The sequence below is a fragment of the Heteronotia binoei genome, chromosome 7, assembly GCF_032191835.1.
Source record: "Heteronotia binoei isolate CCM8104 ecotype False Entrance Well chromosome 7, APGP_CSIRO_Hbin_v1, whole genome shotgun sequence".
Classification (NCBI taxonomy): Eukaryota; Metazoa; Chordata; class Lepidosauria; order Squamata; family Gekkonidae; genus Heteronotia; species Heteronotia binoei.
This window is the reverse complement of record NC_083229.1, coordinates 25,443,196-25,464,821: the sequence shown is the minus strand read 5'-3', so window position 1 is coordinate 25,464,821 and position 21,626 is coordinate 25,443,196. Positions and strand designations below refer to the sequence as shown.

The 21,626-nt window shown below is 41.5% G+C and overlaps 1 protein-coding gene and 1 non-coding gene across 2 annotated transcripts in view; both read right to left on the bottom strand.

Annotated features, from left to right (window-relative positions):
- Positions 1 to 6,357: 6,357 nt before the first annotated feature.
- The window catches only part of MRPL13 (mitochondrial ribosomal protein L13), a 41,629-nt gene continuing 26,360 nt past the window's right edge, over positions 6,358 to 21,626 (bottom strand). Inside the window, exon 7 of the mRNA XM_060243261.1 lies at positions 6,358 to 7,360. Coding sequence (XP_060099244.1) covers positions 7,336 to 7,360 — 25 coding nt within the window. The 3' untranslated portion in view covers positions 6,358 to 7,335. The remainder of the gene's footprint in view (positions 7,361 to 21,626) is intronic.
- On the bottom strand, positions 17,685 to 17,819 carry LOC132575610 (small nucleolar RNA SNORA5). Its single transcript, XR_009555698.1, has one exon. It is a non-coding gene; the product is annotated as a small nucleolar RNA SNORA5 (small nucleolar RNA).

Here is a 21,626-nt window from a genome sequence, read left to right as displayed (position 1 = left end):
TTAATTCCTCAGCTGCATTGATTTTTACATTTAAACACGGCTCTGAACACAGTACTGGAGATCTTTGAGGGCTGCAGAAATTCACATTATAAGGATTAGTTATTGCCCACCTAACTTTTATTTCTTTATTTTATTCCATTTGTATCCCGCCCTCCTCGCCAAAGCGGGCTCAGGGCGGCTCACATAGACATGCATGTGCATGAGTAAATACAATAATACATTAAAACCATAAACCATAGAATAATATCAAAACAAAAATATTTCGGCGCTATAATCTTAGTTAATCTGATTCTCTGTCAGCCAATCTTAAATTGTTTTCTCCGCAGCTGCTGTACAGCAGATTTCAAGGGATGGTTCATATGTTACCTAGGATTGTAGTGGCCAGCAGTCTAGTTTACAAATGCCTGGTGGAAGAGTGCAGTCTTACAGGACCTGCGGAACTGTATGAGCTCTCGCAGGGCCCTGACCTCTTCCGGCAACTCATTCTACCAGCATGGAGCCACTACAGAGAAGGCTCTGGCTCTAGTTGTCATGAGCCTGGCCTCCTTAGCGCCGGGGATTGTAAGTAGATTTTGTGATCCAGACCGAAGTGCTCTCCGGGGAATGTATGGGGAAAGGTGGTCCCTAAGGTATGCAGGCCCCAGCCATATAGGGCCTTAAAGGTGAGAACCAACACCTTGAAACGCACCCGGTATGCAATAGGCAACCAGTGCAGGGCTTTCAGCCCAGGTTGAATTTGTTCCCGTAAAGGAAGGCCCATTAACAACCTGGCTGCTGTGTTCTGCACTAGTTGAAGCTTCCGGGTTTGAGACAAGGGTAGCCCCATGTAGAGGGCATTACAGTAATCCAATCTTGAGGTGACCGTGGCGTGGATCACTGTCGCCAAGTCGCTGCGCTCGAGGTAGAGGACCAACTGCCTTATCAGCCGCAGATGATAGAAGGCTGATCTGGCAGTGGCTGCCACCTGGGCCTCCATATTTAAAGAGGGATCCAGAAGCACCCCTAAACTTTTGACCTTGGGCACCGCTGTAACATCATCACCACTAGCTACAAACATCAGTCCATTTTATGTTAAGTTTTGATTATCTTATGTGTTTTTGGAAGTCTCATTCTTGAACACTATACTATTCCAACAGATCCTCCTGTAACATGACAACGGCTTTTACCCCTGTGGACTATTTGCTTAAAGATTTTTTTTTAGTTAAAACAATTTTATTGGTAACATATGGTAACAAATCTATTTCTTACATCTTAACTTCTTTTATCTACCCCATAAATTACTTGGCCCCCGCCGGTGTTATTTACTTAAAATGCTAATATTTAAAGGTACCCTTAACTATTAAAACAAAAACTTACGTTTATTGTTCTTCTTTCTAAAACTTAATCATTATCAAAAATTGTCCAATGTCCTTTTATTTTCCACTCTTTTTCTACATATTTTCTAAACTTTTTCCACTCCGTCTTAAAAACTTCTAAATCATAGTCTCTTAATATTCTTGTTAATTTGTCCATTTCACTCCATGTCAAAACTTTTATAATCCAATCCCATTTCTCTGGTATTTTTTTCTTGACTATTTGCTTAAAGATTGACCTGTACTTGATTTTTCCCATCAAGATGGCCACATATGTTTATATTCTGCACATTTTATTAATGCTTATAGCTGTCTCATTCTTTCCATTCCCCTATAATTAGGTCAGTCTAAATTGCAAATGCGAGGTTAGTAGCAGATTACAATTATCTTCCCCATCAACTGTTATGAAAGAAAAAACGTCAGAATGGTACAGAATAATTGATTCCGATTACATTCCACGCAATTATCTATGCACATTGCAGTATCGGTAGCCTTTGCCAGAAAATGCTCAATTCTAAGGCACACCAGAAGTAAATGAAGGTGGTCTTTCTTCTATACAAATCAAGATGAGCGTGCAATGAATGACGGCTTGCTTCTGATGAACTAGAAATCACTGGTACCTTTCAGCACTATGTTGGAGATCAAGCTTGAGTAGGGATGCAACTTCTAGGTGGGTTTGGAGATCTCCCAGAATTATAGCCAATCTATGAACAAGATTAGTTCCCCTGGAAGAAACGATTGCTGTAGAACAGGGGTGGCCAATGGTAGCTCTCCAGATGTTTTTTGCCTACAACTCCCATCAGTCACAGCCATTGACCATGCTGGCTGGAGCTGATGGGAGTTGTAGGCAAAAAACATCTGGAGAGCTACCATTGGCCACCCCTGCCCTACTCCTCTTCAGGCTCCATCCTCAAATCTCCAGGAATTTCCTAACCCAGAGCTGGCAATCCTAAGAGCTTTAGCACCTTCAGGAATATTGCAAAGGCATTGTATGCTGCCTTATTAATATAAAAAAACACTGTGAAATAGTACCATATGCATTTCAATGTCAATTTCATTCAACTGTAATACGATTTTACAATACTAAAGTCTATACACAAAATCCTTTAAGGACAACCCACTGCAACAAAAAAGATGTAGCATTGTCTCAGCACAGAGTAAGCAAGTTCCACAAGGTGCAATGATGTCCCAGTAGGCACATAATAATCTGAATCCTTTATAGCTGAGATTCTCCAGGATTCCAGTCAACGCTATTCCAGAGTGGCAGGGGTTTCTTTAATCTTCACCAGGACCATGAAATCAATAATAGAAACAAAGCCTTAGACAATTCAACCTGACAGTACAGAGTTGTTTCTTTTCATATTCGACTAATGAACATATGAAGCTGCCTTATACTGAATCAGACCTTGGTCCATCTAAGTCAGTATTGTCTACTCAGACTGGCTTTCCAGGGTCTCAAGCTGAGGTTTTTCACACCTACTTGCCTGGACCCTTTTTTTAGTTGGAGATGCTGGGGATTGAACCTGGGACCTTCTGTTTACCAAGCAGATGCTCTACCACTGAGCCACCGTCTCTCCCCCAGAACAAGTGCTGCATTTCAAATGAGCTAAAAGGTTCTTATTTACTAAGTCAGCCTACAGGATTTGGTGGCACTGGACAATAACATTTGTTTGCATTTCGTGTTAAGAAATAGGCCAGTAGGGTTCCAAAATTTAATCTGTGTTTTAATTCTAGTGAATTGTCTGAGCTCTTTTTGTAACATGTTTTGAATGATTTTGAATGTATCCACCACCCTCTGCAGCACTTGTTCTGAGAATTCACTATTAACTAACGAGTTAAGGCATAAAGTGAGCATCTAAAGCAGGAAAATGAAGTGCTGGTGGTGGAAGGCTGGGAAATTGTGCCATAGATGGTATAACCAAACCAAACTTCAATTAGCATGAACCCAGTTGCCTCTTTTAGGGCCAGTCTACATGCAACACTGGAATACCATGTCTGGAACTCTAGCCATACTAATGCCTTAAAGAGAAGCTCCAGGGAACCCGGCGGCTTTCAGCCATCCCTTATTACATTACTTATTGGATGTCCCATCCTGGTGATTGCATTGACTTACACTGCGTAATTCTGCCTTGAGTCTCAGTGAGAAAGGCAGACTGTATGTAATGTAAGTAAATAATTTTCATGTGGGGTAGCCATGTCAGTCTGCAGCAGAAGAGCGAGATCTGAATCCAGAAGCACCTTAAAGATCAATAAAGCTTTCCAGGGAATAAAATTTTAAGAGTCAAAGTTCCCCTCAGTTAATGCTCCTATGCAGGGGTGGAATTCTAGCAGGAGCTCCTTTGCATATTAGGCCACACATCCCTGATGTAGCCAATCCTCCAAGAGCTTACAAGGTTCTTTTTTGTAAGCTCTTGGAGGATTGGCTGCATCAGGAAGGTGTGGCCTAATATGCAAAGGAACTCCTGCTAGAATTCCACTCCTGTTCCTAAGTTCCTTCCCAAACTAAGGAAGGATGGCCTCCAACTTCCTGCTTTAAGTCTCAGCAGGGAAAGAAAAGACAGATCCAAATCTTTGTCTTTTCTGGGTTAGGTTCAGGATGTGCATTTGGATGACAAGGAGGAAGAGTTAACCTCCCTTCTTTAGCACACAGCCTAGATTAAGATTTTCCACCCTTGTATGCTTCTAAAGGCCACATTACATGCCAGGAATTCCAATCACATACATGCCAGGAATTCCAATCATCATATGTAGTCAGTGCTTTAGAGAGCATGTGTTTTAGGCAGCATGGTACAAAAAGCAGCTTTATACACCTTGAAAACCTTAGCAGAAAAGATTCTGGTCCAACCTATCTTTTTCAGTACTGGTTTCTGTCGAATGCAACTTGGTACAATTCCTACAATTACACTCTCAAAAGTCATACTAGATATCCTGTCCAAGATCTCCGCTGTGTATTTAGACAAGGCTTCAAAAATCATGAGCTAATCTTGCAGCTGGTGGGGCTTTGGGAGTGATGAGGATTTACTTTAGATGACTATCTGATCCATTAGCTAAGCATATTGTGCCACAAAATCAAAAGTCGCATAAACCACAGTCCTTGACTGGCAGTAGACAGCATGCGATGATATCATCTACTTGGATCAGTTGGAGTCGTTCCTAAATCAAAAACTGAAAGGGAATTATTTATAGTACTTTGTATATCATGTACAATGCAACCCCAGTTTTCTAAATGGTCTGGGAGACATCACAATATTTGAACAAACAGTTTGGAGTGTTTTTATGTAGGATTAACATTGACACAAGGGACAAAGAGACTGCTTTGAAGAGCTGTCTTTGAGGAGCCAGAGATGGGAAGCCTGTCGAATAGGAAGAACTGCTAAGCAGCAAGTCTTGGGAAAATTCTTGAACTATGTATAACAATCCAAAAAAGCCCAGCTAATGCAAGTGTATTCTTTGAAGCAGAACGTTTACTTCTGTCACAAGGAATCAAGTAATAGGATTACTTTGCGGCACATAGTGCCTTTAACCAACTTTGACTGGTACTGCAACCGCAGCCGTTCCTCAATAACCATCATCTGGCTATATTCATGCATATTCTGAGCCCATCTAGTCTGTCTTAATGCAACACACTCTACAAGGGGCTACCTTTGGAGACTGCTTAGAACCTTCGGCTGGGCAAAATTCAACAGTGAGGCTGTTGATGGAGGTTTGCCACAAAACTGGTATCTGGCCAGTTCTGAAAGAATCATATTCACTGCTAATCTCAAAGGGCGGTTGATTCCCTACTTTGATAATCCATTGTAAGAGCGCATGGGAAAAATTTACACATGCCTGTGTTTTTTCTTTTTTACTCTAATTTTAATTTTTGTCAGTGGCCCTGTGTGTGCAACTGACCCTGCACAGAAAAGCACAATATAAGAAAAGAAATCCTAGGCAAAACCTTACTCCTTTGTTTAGTGTGGAAGCATTTTCAGGATTGCACTGTCAATTATCTAAATAAAAATTCAACAGGGGCCAAGGGATATGGGTCCAAAGTACTTAAAAGGACGACTTCTCCACATAGGGTCCCGTCTATGCTCCAAGATTGGCCAAAGGGAATCTACTACAGGAAACCAGATTTTTCTGATCCATTTGGCTAGGGCGCAGGCAAAGGCCTTTTCAGCAGGAGCCCCCAAATTGTGGAAGATCCTTCCCCCAAGAGCTTTGCTGCTCCTTAGCAGCCTTCCTATGCCTTTCAAAGGCTTGCCTGTTTTAGAAGACTCATGTAGGACAATTTTTTCCCCACTGAGTTTAATTATGCCTTAGTTTTTATGCTGTTAATTGGTGTTTGTGTAGTAGTGCTTACTGCACAGGAGAGTGGTATATAAAATATCTAAAATAAATAGGAACTAGAAGAGCTGCAAATGACAGCTAAGGGACAAGGGTGAATTTTAAGAACTGATAAATAACACAATGACTACAACCTTATGTGAGTGTTTTAGTTAGAAGCAAGTCCCACTGGACTCAACTAGCCTTTTGAATAAACACTTAGGAGGTTTGTTATGAATCTTTGCCTAAAGCTTCCTAGCTCATTTGCATTAAAGGCTGATAAAAAGTTAAATTTTCCTGGTTTTATATGGCTAAAGTATACAGACTGTCTAATGTTCTTACAAGCGGTATGATTATATTAACCAGCCTTGAATCTGTTGTTAGAGAAAGCTGGGTTAAAATATCATAAATATAATGAATAAACAAAATAATGCCATACATTCTTGCAACAAGACTGAATTCACTGCATATAAGCTTTGAATTTTCACTTTTTGCCTCACAGCATAAGACAAACATGTTCAAAGAAACTGGAATAACAGCCAAAATATTTCTTACAAGCTTTCAGAATGACTTTTATAGTGTTAGAATTCAATCCTAAATTTCCAGTATTGATAACTGCATTAACTTTATGTGAATGAGTGACTGACATCATAGGAGAACTGCTCACAGTACCTCAATAACAAATCATTAATAACACTCATTTAACTGATTTCATCGTGTTTTATTTAGCATTTTATCTCTTTGTCAAGAATAGCAGGAGACAGATGTACAGTTTCAAAATTGCCTCCAAAATCTAGTCACTCTTTAAGCTTAGGAGAGTCAACAGACTTTCCCAGATGGTCTAACAAAAATTAAAAACAACCGTGAAGCATTTCACACAGGATGAACAGCTGAAGTGTCTATCTCAAATATCCACCCACCTATTTGGGATGATGCGTTTCTGCCCCAGCAGACTGCATTTTAATGCAAATTCTTTAACGTTTGGTCAACTTCTCTGTTCATAATCCATTACAGGCTTTGCTATCTGAAAACGCCTACCTACCCAATAAAAGGTTGGTGCTATTAGTTGTTTAGAGATTGCTGATGGGCTCCTGAATCCAAATACTCCTCATTTTGCCTCCTGACAGAAAAGCATTTGTTCTAACCACCTCTAGCTCACGGGGCTGACGTGGACAGAGCCAACCATCTACTTGGTGCTTGCTTCTCAACCCAGCAAGGAATGCCTGTGTGAAGGCCCTTGTTGGAATACAGTGCCTGGAATTCAGTGTGAGATCACCAGTCAACTGTAGACTTCGATGGGAATGTGCCACTTTAACACCCAGCACATTTGCTCAACCTTTCTGTGCATCACGCAGCAATTAAGTCATCAAAATAAGTTCACCCAAAGGCCAAAGAAGCTTCGTATATAGACAAATGTGCAGATATCTCAAAAAGTTTTATGAAGTAGTTTTATTGTCACTACTTACCAAATAAAGGTGGTGAGGTTTTTTTTAAGCATGCAGTCTCAGTTTCAGTTATCAAAGATTATTCATTTTGGCCAACAGTAATGTACATATAAAAAAATATTTCCACTATTTACAGCAAATTTCTAAAGGCGTGACTGAACTATGAGATGCCAGTAGGTACAGCGCTCAGAAGAGATGGAGGCTCCACTTCCCATTCCTTTGGACTCTCCCTGCTACTTCCATTCAAAATCTATAGGCCTGCAAATAACAAGAAAAAAATAAATATAATTAGAGAGATAGCCTGCAAAATAAAGCAACCAGAATACTGGCACCTGAAAAGTAAAACAGTAAGAGACAAACACAAAAACAAAACAAATTGTTCTTTGAGAGTTTACCTATGGCTATGTCAGCCTCCAAAAGCCACCTCTGCAGGTGAAAACAAAAACAGTGAACTCTTCTAGGAAAACTTGATTTAGGGTACTTCAGGCCTGCCTCCTCCCACGCTGCTATGATCTTCCTCCCTGAGCTCTGGGCCCTATGCCCCCTCTTTGTCAGAGATGACGTGGGTGGCAAACAGAGAGGGGGCTTTTCGAGTAATGGTTCACCTGGCACCAGGCCAAAACATTTCTGTTTAACCAAGATTTTAATTATGGGGTTGAATCTCTTAAGCACCAATTCTAAACTGTGTTTTTAGACTGGAAACTGTTAAATTCATTTTAAGCTGTTTGGTGCTTTGCTCTTGCACTCTGGGTGGATTTGTAATGCTGGGTTTTAATTAATGTTTAATGTTTTATGCATTAATTATGCTTTATTTTGCAGGCTACCTCAGCTAGGTTTCCTGGAGAGGTGGCATGGAAATTCCTAAATAAATAAAAAAATACACCTTGTACCGCTTTTCCCTCCTTTCCCCCAAAATCATACAAACAAGATAACTAGACAATTTTCAACATATAAACCAAGGAATATTTGTGTACCTAATATGGTAAGGAAAGCTAGAGAAAAAGACCATGATGATTTAATGAACGTAATAAGAAAGCCTCCAGTTCTCCTGACCCCACAGAACCTGGAGTTCCTGTGAATAGATGCTAATTGCTGAAGTTAGTTGTAGCATCATTCATCTGCTAAAAAGGAAGGCAGGCTTCGGAGTTCAATATCTACCTGCCATGCAAAGTTTCTCAATGATCCGGAGCCTAAACCCTGCAGTGTAGTCTGAACAATAACCATATGGAAATCTTGGAATGTTGCACTTTCCAAAAGCATTCTTTAGGTTTTTAACTAAGGTGGTGTAGAGATTCTCCAGGATACCAATACAACATCGCTTTTACCAGCCAACTGACACATTTTACATTATGTTTGTTTCATTAAACTCTTTACTACCGAACCATGTGCTATAATCTACTGGAGTATTGTTAGCTTAGTGTTTCAATGGTGCTCTTCCCTCTTTATTCTGCGTTTGCACGCTCCTTGTATAGTCTTTGTGCTGACAGCTATAAAAGACAAAGCTACTGGCACTTTAGACTGTTTGCTATGTTGCACTGTTGAGAGCAGACAAGGCCACCAAGGGCTCCTTCACCTGCAACTTCAGAGGTAAAGAAAGCAGGAAGCCTACAGATGATACATCCTCAGGCTTTCCTGCAGCATTTCCAGGGGGGAAATAAGACACAACGAGCTTAAAATACTGGCAAACTGGCTGTTGTAGCACATACTAACATTGGGACATCATTACCGGGAATATATATAAATTTTAAAAGGAGATGTTTAAATTAAACTATGTTTGTACTAATGTCAAATTTCTCTACAATCCTATGTTGAATCAATGCTGCAAAGTTTGTCTGTTTTTTGTTTTGTTTTTTAAAAACTTAGCTGTTCTCTACAGTGCAACATAAGCCAAAAGGGCCATTCCCTTTTCCAAGAAGCTTTCTGCCTGTGTTTTGAAAGGAGAAAGGGAAGGAAAATGGAATGAACGTGAGCAACTGCAGTTACAGATTTTGTCTGAATTGGAAAGGAACAAAACTGGCATCCCTATGAGGTCCTGTCCTAGTGCCCCTCAACATGTAGGTCTGAGAAAATCAGAGCCCCGATTTCCAACTTTCTAGAAGTCAGTGGAGTGTAGGAATGAACTCTGCGTGTGTGTGTGTGTGTGTGTGTGGAGTGTTAACAAAAACAAAGGCAATCAAACTCCTCCCCCAAGCCATTGGTTCCTTCCTTTCTTCCTATTGGTTTTCAAAACAAAGACAAACAGTCTTTTTCTTGCTTAGCTTTGGCTTTACACAAAGAGTTTCAGGCTCTATTACTGTTCAGTCCTAAAGGAGATAGCTTTTGGCAGCCATGGCCCCAGTGTTTTGCCAAAGGGAATATAAGTTTACGGAACAGAACAACTCCAATCCAAAAAGATAGGCTCAGAAAACACTTGAGAGTGTCGATGGACATCCATCTGAAGTTCTGTCTCTAAAATCCCCCTAACAAAAACACACTAATTATTCTGCTGTTGGAACAAATCAGCTAGATCCGTGTCACCTAAGGAAGTCCATGACCTTTGCAACGTCAACCAGGAAATGGAGATCTTTTGGAAGAAATCTTGATGAACTGGGGCAAGGAAGAAGTGCTTTACAGGAAGAATTATATGGACTGGGAAAGCCTCCCTGTCCAGTACACAATACAGCGGGGAGTGCAGATGTTTAGGCTTGCCAGCAACACACAATCCTACTCTGGACATCAGCTATCGAGCACCAAAACCACAGACAGCTGTGACTGTTGTTACTTACAGGAAATCTATTGTGCTTCGAAAATAATGCTCAAGGGTCCAAGTTCCAATGCACATTCCCATGGACTCATTCTGTACCTCTTGGACAAGCCACAGCTATTCACAGAAGTTTGCCAGTTTTGTGGTTGCTTAACAAGGGATTTTTCCAAGGGCAAACACAACTGTAAAACACTTTATTAACAAAAAGGGAAATCTTTACTTTCTCTGACAGAGATCCGCTTAAATTAGAGGAAGGCTTCTCTTTAAGCAGGCGGAAAGCTTCAAACTCTGCAAAGCAGAGCACCTGGGATTCATCTCACTGAAAATTCCCAATCTAAGAGAGGCTAGAAAGTGGCTTTCAGAACTGGGAGAACCCTCCTGCCCCTACCAACAGAAGGTGGCCTCCCTTGCCTCCCAGAAGGCTCCAGAACTGCAGAACAAGCAAACATTCCGTTCTTAATCCAACATGGCAAGGGAAAACTGGAGAAGCACATGGCAAACACCTTGACGAGGTCCTGTCTGGTGCCCATAAGCATATTCCAAATACTCTTGTCCTCTAAAGAACAGGAACTGAAGGCAAGTCAAAACATTCTTTTCTTCTTGGGGAGATCAGAGGACATTTGGGATGTATAAAAATAACACTGTCTCTCTCAGGACAGACCTGACAGCTGGTGGTGCCAATACTCAAAATCAGCACTCTCTGAATTATCTTTATCCTTGGCCCAAAGAACAGCCCAGGAACACCTAATACTAAGGAGGTGTGATCTGAGCAATCCCTTGGGTGGAAGACCATAGGGAGCTTCCCATAATAAGACCCCTTCCCTAAATGCTCCTTTGACAGGGAGAAAATTAATTGGAGCCAACAAGCAACCTCTATACAGGGATGGTTCAGGTGTAATGCCAAACCATGCCTTGCTGGCATGAAAGGAATGACTTGGCTGTTACACTTAATTGTACTAAAAATCCTGTTTATGTGGGGAAAATGTGTGTGGGTGTGCCCATAGGATCCTCACTTCATTACCTTTAACAAAGTACAATGCAGGTACTACACATAATGGCTATTAACATATCCTCTCTCTCTCGCCCTTCCTCCTCCTTATGAGAAGAACCACATGGTTCAAGGCCTTTTATGCATACAACGTATGTCTGGCATGACCATGCTGTAGTATAACATGCAGTGTTCCCTCTAAGCTGAGTTAGTGTGAGCTAGCTCACAGTTTTTTAGCTTCTGGCTCACACATTTTTGTCTTGGGTCAGGAAAAATGGCCCTAGAGCAAATTAATGTATACAGAAGCTCACACTTTTTAATGCCAGTAGCTCACAAAGCAGAATTTTTGTTCACAAGACTCCACAGCTTAGAGGGAGTATTGATAGCATGGTGGCCGGCCGACCTACTGCTCTCCCGTGGGAATAGGACTTTTGGTCCCATGACCTTTTCTTATGAAGATGGAAAGCAGCCAGCCATAAATATCAGTCCTGTCACTAGCAAATTCCCTCTAGCCTTTCTGAATCATTTCAGCACTTTGCATTACCAGCAATGAGACAGGGTTTGCAAAGCCATTGTTTCAGCCCCCAATTCTTCACAAAGGAGACAGGGGCTGCTAACTGTGGCCAGTGATTTCCCTCAATATTTGCTCATTTCCACCTTGACCTGGATAGCCCAGCTAAGTCCAATCTCATCAGATCTTGGAAGCTAAGCAGGGTCGCCTCTAGAAAGGGTCTACTCTGGTTAGTGCTTGGATGGGAGAACTCCTTGAAATACCAAGTTGGGAGAACAGGGGCAGGCTTTATTCAGCTGCCTTTCTGAATAGCCTCCAGGTCCCTAGTAGTGGCCAGTCACCAGAGGTCAATATGACTTCCAGGTGTGCACACGCACAACACAAAAATACCAATTTTTTTTTCTCATTTCCCTCATCAATATTTGCTCAACACATCTGAAGGGGCTGAATGGAATGCTGAGACCCCCAAAGCAATCCCAGTTCCAAGAGACAAACCAGCTACCAGCTCAGCATTCAAACTGTATTACATTCAGCAAGCCTGAACCCAGATTTCTGCCCAAGGAGACACGTGCGAAAATGCTTTAAAACCAAAGTGGCATTGCTGGTACAGCGTTTCTTCCAAAGAAAATAAAATTACTCATCTACCTTATGTCTGTCCTTCTTGGTTCAGACTTATAATTTTTATACATCGCAAAACCACAGCAGGTTGTCCCAATCTGTATTTATTTATTTCATTAAGCTTATATCCCGCCCTCTCCACAAGCGGACTGCTTCTCTAAGTTCTCTAAGATGAGTAATTACCCCCCCCCCACTAATGTACCACTTTAAAAAAGGAATTTGTTTGCAAAACTCAAAAGAATGCTTTAGTTAATTTAAGAGGTAGGAGGAGGTAAGAAGGGGGACGTGAAAAGAATGGATATACAATGCTTTTGGTGAGAAGTATGTTATTATCACAAAACGCCCTTATCTCTTGGCTGCTGCTGCTCCAATATAAAAAAGAAATGGGGCAATCTTTGGGGGGCGGGAATGATGTGGCGCTGAAGAACACCGTGCCAACACAAATCCTGTCTCAACACAAAATGGTGACCAGTATGAGCAACTGCATGGGTATGCACTTTGGACTTTTTTGACACAGTTTCCACAGCAGTGCTCAGCCAACAAGCAACTTCTATACAGGGGTGGTTCAGATGTAATGCCAAAACCATGCCTTGCTGGCATGAAAGGAATGAATTGGCTGTTGCACTCTCCTTTATGTGCACATAATACATTTGTGACCTGCATTCCAAACTAGGACTGAGAACCACACTTTGAAGCTGATTTGCAATCCTAATCCGGATGAGAGATGCAAACCAGAATTAATTGTCTCCAATGCAGCAGCCTGCTATGACTTGTGCAAAACTGGAAGCAAATAAATTAACAACTGTAACACGTAAGCAGTCTTCTTGTCACAGTGCTAACCCATAGCTGACATTACCTTTGAAACAACAGAGTGTACACAGAGTTAATTTAATGTTATATGACCCCCCCCCCCAAAAGGACATAAGGTCCAAGACCCAATCCCTAGTTCTAATTTAAAAGGAGAATGCAAAGCTGAGAGAAGCCACTGTCTAAAAGTTCAGACAGCCAGTCAAAAGTGTGTAATACTGGACCAGATACACCAATAGACTAAACCAATGTAGGGCACATATTCCAATAGTTGCTATTAAAAAGAAGAAATCTGCCAGAACTAAATAGGGCTTTCCATATTCCAGTGCTTACAAACTATTTTCACTTGTTGAAACAGACATTTCATTAGGCAGAACCGTCTGAAAGTGGGGGAGGGAATCAAGAGTTAATTTGCTCAAGAAGCTCTAGTGAAAGCAGCCTATGGTAGCATTTTGTCAAATCTCAACAGAGTGGCTGCAGAGTTCCCTCTGGCAAAACCACAGACAGCATATTCCAGTGAAGGGGGTCTTTTCTGCCTAGCAATCTGCTGCAGAACAAATGCAGGGATCTGGCTGATGATGTAAAAGGTGGAGCTATTGGACATGGAAGGAGGGGAGGGACTGTGGCTCAGTGGTAGAGCATCTGCTTGGTAAGCAGAAGGTCCCAGGTTCAATCCCTGGCATCTCCAAAAAAGGGTCCAGGCAAATAGGTGTGAAAAACCTCAGCTTGAGACCCTGGAGAGCCGCTGCCAGTCTGAGAAGACAATACTGACTTTGATGGACCAAGGGTCTGATTCAGTGTAAGGCAGCTTCATATGTTCATATGAGTGGTGGGTGAAGGTGGCAGAATATATTTTGAGCTAGGAGGATGTTGTAACCTTTGAGGGCAAGGAACACGTTCCATTGCTAGCCATCACAACGGCTTTCAAAGCTAGTACTATATCTGGGGTGGCCAAACTGTGGCTCTTTCACACATTTTGTATGGCTCTCAAAAGCCCTCATCGCCCTGTTGGCCAACCTGGAAATGACTTTTCTCTCTTTAAATCACTTCTCCAAGCCAACTGGTGGCTTGGAGAATGCATTTGATGTTAAAGATGCTTTCTTTCCACCTCTCCTTCCTTCCATTTGTCTTCCTGCCTTCTCTCAAACATCTGACATTTATTCTATGTGGCTGTTACATTAAGCACGTTTGGCCACCCCTGTACTATATAATATGCAAAGGCAGTAAATTTGGGGCAAGACAGCCAATGGGTCCTTGAAAGAAATCTGAAGCCAAGACTCTGATTTCATCAGCTTCTTTCCTTATATTCATTATTTTTACGTATTAAATACAACTGAGCAGTTACTGGGCCCCGATTCAGAGAAAACTATCCTTCAATCTTGATGAAGCTAATGGAATCACAGTTAATTGTAATTAATTTAAGTTTGGTTTCAAACTTTCAGTGGATCATACAGGAAAAGGTACATCATCATTATCATGGTCCATGTGGGTCTAGCAAATAATCATTTGTATCAGATAACCACCTAGTATCCAAAGTTGTCAATTTTTGCCCCATATGTCTCAAAGCAGATATAACAATAATTTAACAGAACCATAGAAGATTTTCTAGGAGATTTACCAAACACTATTTTTTGTAGTTCTTTGACATTTAGGTGACAAATAATACTAGCCATTTGGAATACTGACCAACATGGAAGTCAAGAAAAAGAAATGTAATTTCTCCATCACCTTAATTGTGAAAATTTCACCATGTAAAGCAGGGAGGGAATTAAAGCACACCAACATTTAGAAGAAGAAGAAGATGATGATATTGGATTTATATCCCGCCCTCCACTCCGAGGAGTCTCAGAGCGGCTCACAATCTCCTTTACCTTCCCCCCTCCCCCCACAACAGACACCCTGTGAGGTAGATGAAGATATTAGATTTATATCCCCCACCCTCCACTCCGAAGAGTCTCAGAGCGGCTCACAATCTCCTTTCCCTTCCTCCCCCACAACAGACACCCTGTGAGGTGGGTGGGGCTGGAGAGGGCTCTCACAGCAGCTGCCCTTTCAAGGACAACTCCTACCAGAGCTATGGCTGACCCAAGGCCATTCCAGCAGGTGCAAGTGGAGGAGTGGGGAATCAAACCCGGCTTTCCCAGATAAGAGTCCGCACACTTAACCACTACACCAAACTGGCTATCCAAAATGGCCTGGGAAAAACAGAATCCAAAAGACACACATATAAGGCAATATTTGGTTCGGATAAAAAGAAACACTCACTTTCCTTCTAGATTATAAGCAGAGGAGCCTATATAACTGGGAATATATTATACCACTTTCAAAGGCTCCAGTAACGGAAGATCCTGAAGCACATATCACTTGGGGAGAAACAAAACAAAATACTCCCTCAGACTATTTGCCTTCAAAATTCTCTTGCTCTATGATAAAAAGGTAGTCCCCTGTGCAAGCACCAGTCATTTACCAAGCAGCATATTCAGAGATGACAATGAACAGTTAGTATCATCAACAGCCAATTTTACTGTCAGTTCCATCTCAAAAGCAACCTTCACCTTTATCATGCCTATAGATTTTTTTTAAATTGCAAACACAGAAGTACCAAACCTTGTCTGTGGGACTTAAGAAGTTAAATCACATCTGGCACGACAGCTCGGAAGCCTTCAAAACTGCATTTCCCTTGCTTCCTGCAGCCCCACCCCCATCAGTCAGAAAAGTGACCCCCTCAGCAAAAAAGTGAGTGGCAGGTATTCATCACCTTTCTGCCAAGCACGTCCAATTTTTCAGACAAGAATTAAGCTCACGTCAGCATTGCATGGGGTCAGTGCCTTGCAGCTAATGTATTAACAGCCTACACCAATGATCTGACACAGAGATATGGGACAAATGTAAAGTTGAAAGGGGCACCAATGAGTCTGAACTTCAGTTCCTTTAGGGAAGGAGTGAATTTTTTTCCCCAGACAGAGAATCATTGCTGACTTGACCTCTCTGCAAAGTGTGAGGGTTCCTCTCGCACCCACACTTAAATCCTCCCCATGGATTCCTGACAGAAATAACTTCAGCTGTTCTACAACACCCAAAATGTTCATGTCATTGGCACCTGAAGGCAATTCCTGCCTTCTACAGCTTGAAGTAGAAACTCACTCATTTGGAGTGAGCCTGTATGGAAATTACTGGCCAGGCTAGAAAGGCAATATTATTAGAAATGTCTGCTGAAGTTTGCAGACTGGATGGTGAGCCGCTCATGACTCCTGCCTCATTCCAGCCTGTGGCTAATAGTGAAGGCACAGGAAAGCAAAAATTCCTTGGGACTGCACTGGCAGCTGTAGCTTCTTCCTGTTTTTCTGGGGGCTCCTCTCTAAGCTGCTGCCTCCTGCCCAGCAGCCCTCGGCCAAGGACTTCTCCATTCCTGGGTACTTTTCTGTTTCTCTAACCAGTTACAGTCTCCCAGAAGCCTCTAGTTGCTACTTCCCACAATGGCTCACTGCATCCTTGCCAATCCAGGTCCCCCCCCCCCACCATCTCCTTGCCCGCTTGGGCCTTACCTACGTTCAAGATGGCTACTTTACAAAAGAAAGTTCAATTCTATGGTTGCATCCAAGCAGCAAACTTGACCACTGTTAAAGTGTGCACAAAGCCAGGCTGTAGCTTGGTTTGCACGCACTCTTCATTCTGCTTCCCGCCTTTCTTGATTTAGAATCCGTTTGTGGAGAGAAGCAAAATCCAAGTTGCCAAGACACCTGTGGGGAACATGGCTCAGTGGCTGAGCACATGCTTTAAATGCAGAAGGTCTTAAATTCAATCCTCAGGATCAGGAAGTAGGTGAAAGTCATTGCCAGTCTGAGTAAACAATACCAACTTTGACAGATCCAGTTATAAGGCAGTTGCGTGAATGCCACACACCGGAGTTTGCATGAAGCCTTCCCAAACCTGGAAATGTTCAACCATACTCCATGTACAAGGGGAAGTCAGAGGGGAGCATGTGGGCACAAAACCAGGCCATTATTTTACCTCCTCTGGGAACTTAACAATGGGATGTCTTCTACTGGTTCTCAAATCTTTCCTCAACGGGCAAAAGAATAATGGTAATGTGGCCATGATTTCAGAAGAATAACGTGACTCAAAGATGTTCTCTTCACCTTCCTGGGATGGATCTATTACACCTAACAAAAGCGATCCCTGTGAAAAACCCACTCTCCATGACAGAAAGATGAAAAAAGCAAAACAGCTTCAGTCGCTGCATATTAGGACCAAAATAAACAACTCCAAGGAGAGCTGCAGGAAGCTGCTGAGAGAAGATTCAGAATCCATAATAAGCAAGTTTTCTTGTGCAACCAGTAATTTAGGTATAATGAATCTGATCACAGTATGGTATAGGATATTTATGAAACCACCTTTCAGACTTCTAATTTAATCCTCTACCTCCCCACAAAATTTCACGTATAGAACAGAGTTTTGCAAAGTGGGTTACTGCTAAGGAAAAAAAAAAACTTCTCAGAAAGGTCTCTCTTTCAGAGAGAACAACTTTTGCAGAGAACCTATGGCCTTTACCATTTTACAATCAATGATGTTTTGACAGCTTTCCATTTTCATAATAATACAATTTTTAATGTTTATTTATGCTATTTACAGTCCACCTTTCTCACAGAGAAAGTCAACAGAATCAATGGGATGCAATGCCCAAACAATGCGATAGGATTTGGATTGCAGAAATCTGAATCAAAGCATAAGCATTAATATGACACATTTAAATGAGCGAGGTAACTCTTATGCAACTCTCACTGTTGGCCGAAGATGTTCTTAAGGTAGCCACATGCTGATTCCTCCACTGCCACCAAAATAACTTCCTTTCAGACTCCCCTTTCTATTGGCCCCTTGGCCCTGGGATGCTTATGCAGCCCTGCAGGAGAGTAGAGCTTGTCTGTAGCAAAACTATCCCCTGAGCCCACAAAAAGCTCTGAGGCCCATGAGCTACAGATATTTGCTGTGGCAACTGTTTGGACCATTCCTCACCATGGGATAGGTGAACAATGAATTTGACACAGTTGCAGAAGTTTTAGCAGGTCCAGCTCCCCTAGGTCAAGTTCACTAACATCCTTCTGGGAACATCAGCGGATATATGAGGGGGGGGGGGGGCGCTGTGAGACTCTGGTTATGCAAGCAGGTTGGAAAAGGGGTTTAAAATGAGTTAGTTTTGTACCAGGGAATCACCTGAAACACCTCTTTCCAAGGTGATCTGCAAACTCCCCCATTTTAGAGCAATGGTTTCTTAAACATGCTATGCTGAAAACCAAAGCCCAAACACATATATCTAAACCACAAATCTCTTAAACCACTGAAATGTGTCTCCCTCCCTGCAGCCTCTTCCCAGGATCTGAAGATGATGCCAACAGATTCCTTAGCCACAGGTACAGGGATCAGACCACAACTCATCTTGTTCTAGATCTCTTAAATAATCAAATCCATTGTCTGTGCGAGCCTGAAAAATCCTAGACAAGAAAAAAAAAACCACTTTGCACTCTGACATCTTGAGGTCAAATCTGGTCATTACTATGCTTCAGCAGCTAAAAATTTAGCCCATTATTCCTTAGCATTGAGCTGTAAAAACCCATTGTGCCTAACTTACGATCATTGCCTTCCATATCATTAATACTGTACACACAGGAATGTGGCATTATTACTAGCTGATGACAGCAGTACAGCCACGTAATAAAATGTCATCACCCATCTTTCATGCTTCCTTAATAAACTACGTTTTCAATAGTTTTTCTTTAGTGTTCTGCACCAGATAGTTTTTCTTTAGTGTTTTTTATATAATTATGCAAAAAACAACTTAGAAATATGTTATTCACAAAACAGCTTGTATTTTACACTTTGGTGGTGGGCAGTGCTGTCAAGTTGAATCCGACTTACGGAAAGCCCACGGGGTTTATGTCCATTTATTCTTTGCACCCTTCTGGACTGAATCCTCCTGGATAGAATTGCTCTCCCCACTTACTACCTCCTTGCATATCAAACCTAATCCAATCAAGCCTGCTATTGTCATTCAGCATCCTCTATCCTTTATAAAGTTTATTTCTCTTGCACCTCGTGTTACATTTTATTGTACGCATGGCCTTGCCCAACAAAGTGATATTTATGTCATATCTGGCGCTCATAACAAATGAGTTCGACACCTCTGCTCTAAGAGCCAGTTTGGTGTAGTGGTTAAGTGTGCGGACTCTTATCTAGGAGAACCGGGTTTGATTCCCCACTCCTCCACTTGCAGCTGCTGGAATGGCCTTGGGTCAGCCATAGCTCTGGCAGAGGTTGTCCTTGAAAGGGCAGCTGCTGTGAGAGCCCTCTCAGCCCCACCCACCTCACAGGGTGTCTGTTGTGGGGGAGGAAGATAAAGGAGATTGTAAGCAGCGCTGAGTCTCCGATTCAGAGAGAAGGGCAGGGTATAAATCTGCAGTTGTTGTCTTCTTCTAAACACTATTTTATTTTCCAGCTTTGGTATTCCACAAGAAGCCTGACTGGAACTCATGGTCTCTTTGTCCGATGCTGATAGATGGGTGACTTCTGGGGGAGAGTCACCAGCAACACTATCCTAGGAGGCAAAGCAAAAATGGTAGCCTTGAGACACAGTCATGATCTGGAGCATGCCTGTGAGCCCTATATTTAGAAACAGAAGGAAGCTCTTAAGAATTTACTTGAAGAAACAGAACAGATGTAACACCATGAAAAGGCATCCACAAATATCATGTCCTGAATTTCTTAACTGACTTATTTTCACTGAGCAATCTTCCTGCTTCAGTTCCTTCTGTATCATTCTAATTACAATTCTACATAAACTATTTTACAGCATTTTATGATCTTGCTATGCCTCTTGTGGTTCAGTGGATACTGCATATATGCTTTAGCTGACAAGAACAAAGGCTTTACTGCAGCTGGAATTTTAACTGGAGAAAAAAAAGGTTAGGAAGGAAAGCAATATAATACTTAAGAGAGAAATCATGGGATTAACTTTAAACAGCTGAAAGGCTTAAATGTGGATTTGCTGACCTTTTTTTTTTTTAAAAGCCAACCTGTTAGAATGCTGTTCTGTCAGTCTGGCTCTCAGCCACTGGGCAAAACCTTCATCTCCAAGGGAAAGCAAGCACCTCTTTTCAAGTACCTGACTATTTGTGTAAGTGTTCCTCTAGGGGAGAAATAAATTCTATTCAGGTTACTACAGCTTGCAAGCAAAGCATTTAGTAATTTAGTACCCCCTGGAGTACACACCTTCAGCAGCTGAGGAATTCAGTGCCTCTTTACTTCTCTCTATTGTACAGAAAACTATTGATTCGGGAAAGTAATCCTGGAATACAGAATTTCTCAACATTTGTTGAGAAGTTTATTAACTGCAGCATTCATAATCATACTTGAGGATTAAGGAAGGCTTATTCAGGGACACAAACCAGTTTAGGTTCAACAGACAGAATACAACATTTACATGGCAGTCTTTACTTAAATTCAAGTTTTTAAAAACCTTCAAGTTAATTTACTTTTTGCCTTTTCCAAGCCTAGGAATGAAGCCAAAATAGCTTTCATTGCAACTTTCTGATCCAACATTTCTATTCATGTTGAAAAGAGGAAAAATATAAAATATTATCTTGACTATGTGGGCTAAAACTCATATTCAAATCTTTAGTGTCAAACAGGATCTTTAAACTGAACAAAAAAGTAGCTAATTCTCAGCGTGTTTTTGCATAACAACCAACACTGGAATTACCACCTTATCCATCTTAAACATGTTTGTGAACTGCAAACATACTCACCAACGTAAATCTTATCTTCCTTATGTTTTAATCTTTCCATCTTTTGAGTGAATACTGTTGGAAATTTTGTGAGGGAAATTATTTAAACTTTCCCAGATAGTTCAATGGACCACTGGATCACAAAAGAGTTGAGAGATCTTTAATATCGAAAAATATATTTTATTTCTAAAGAGGTAAGGATGAAAATACTAACACTATAGACTACATTCTCTAAGCCATCACTAACAAGTTGTTACTCAGTCAGCTCACTCCAGATCCTAACACAGAACTGCCAACTGCTCTTCTTTAACCGTCATTTTCCAAGCCTCTGCTTAACATTCCAACAGCTCTAGTCTGATTGACAGGTAAACATATCTCAAACTATAATGACTGAACTTTAGACATTGCCTAGACATACAATATAAATATTCAAAATTCCAACAAATATGACCACAGCTCCCTAAAATTCTTGCAGCAAACAGATGATGTCTTCCACAAGAGGATGGTTGTTTCTATAGTACTGGGACATCCTCCTACTGAAGCCAAGCTAATCAAAGAGGCTTCCCTTTTAGAAACTGCTCAGAAGCTCACAGGCTCACACCAGGATATCGTTCCCACAAATCCACAAAAACATTTTTGAATCACAAGAGTAACAACCAAACGATTGCAGCAGCCCACCTCTACAATTCCTCCTGTTACAATTGTGAGAGACGGAAGAGGCAATTTTAAAAAATGGATCTTATTAGATTACTAAATATAGTCCTCTAGCATTGCATGAGGACAAAGGAAGGGTATGCCATTAATTAGAACGGCTTGTGCTGAAGTGATTGAAGGAAGGCATGTCAACATTTTTATGAACGACACACATTAAAATGGGCTACAGGAGGGCTTGAAAATGTTCCTGCATTCTGTAGTAATACTACCTAGTACCCATGCAGCCCATTTCAAATGCTCCTTTCAATACATGTTTATGTCAGTGGTGTAGTCTGTATTACTGGCCCCTGGAGATAGAACAGAAGCTTTTAGAAAACCATATGGTGTGTCAAAGCCTGCCATGTGAACTGAACCAAAACATCCCA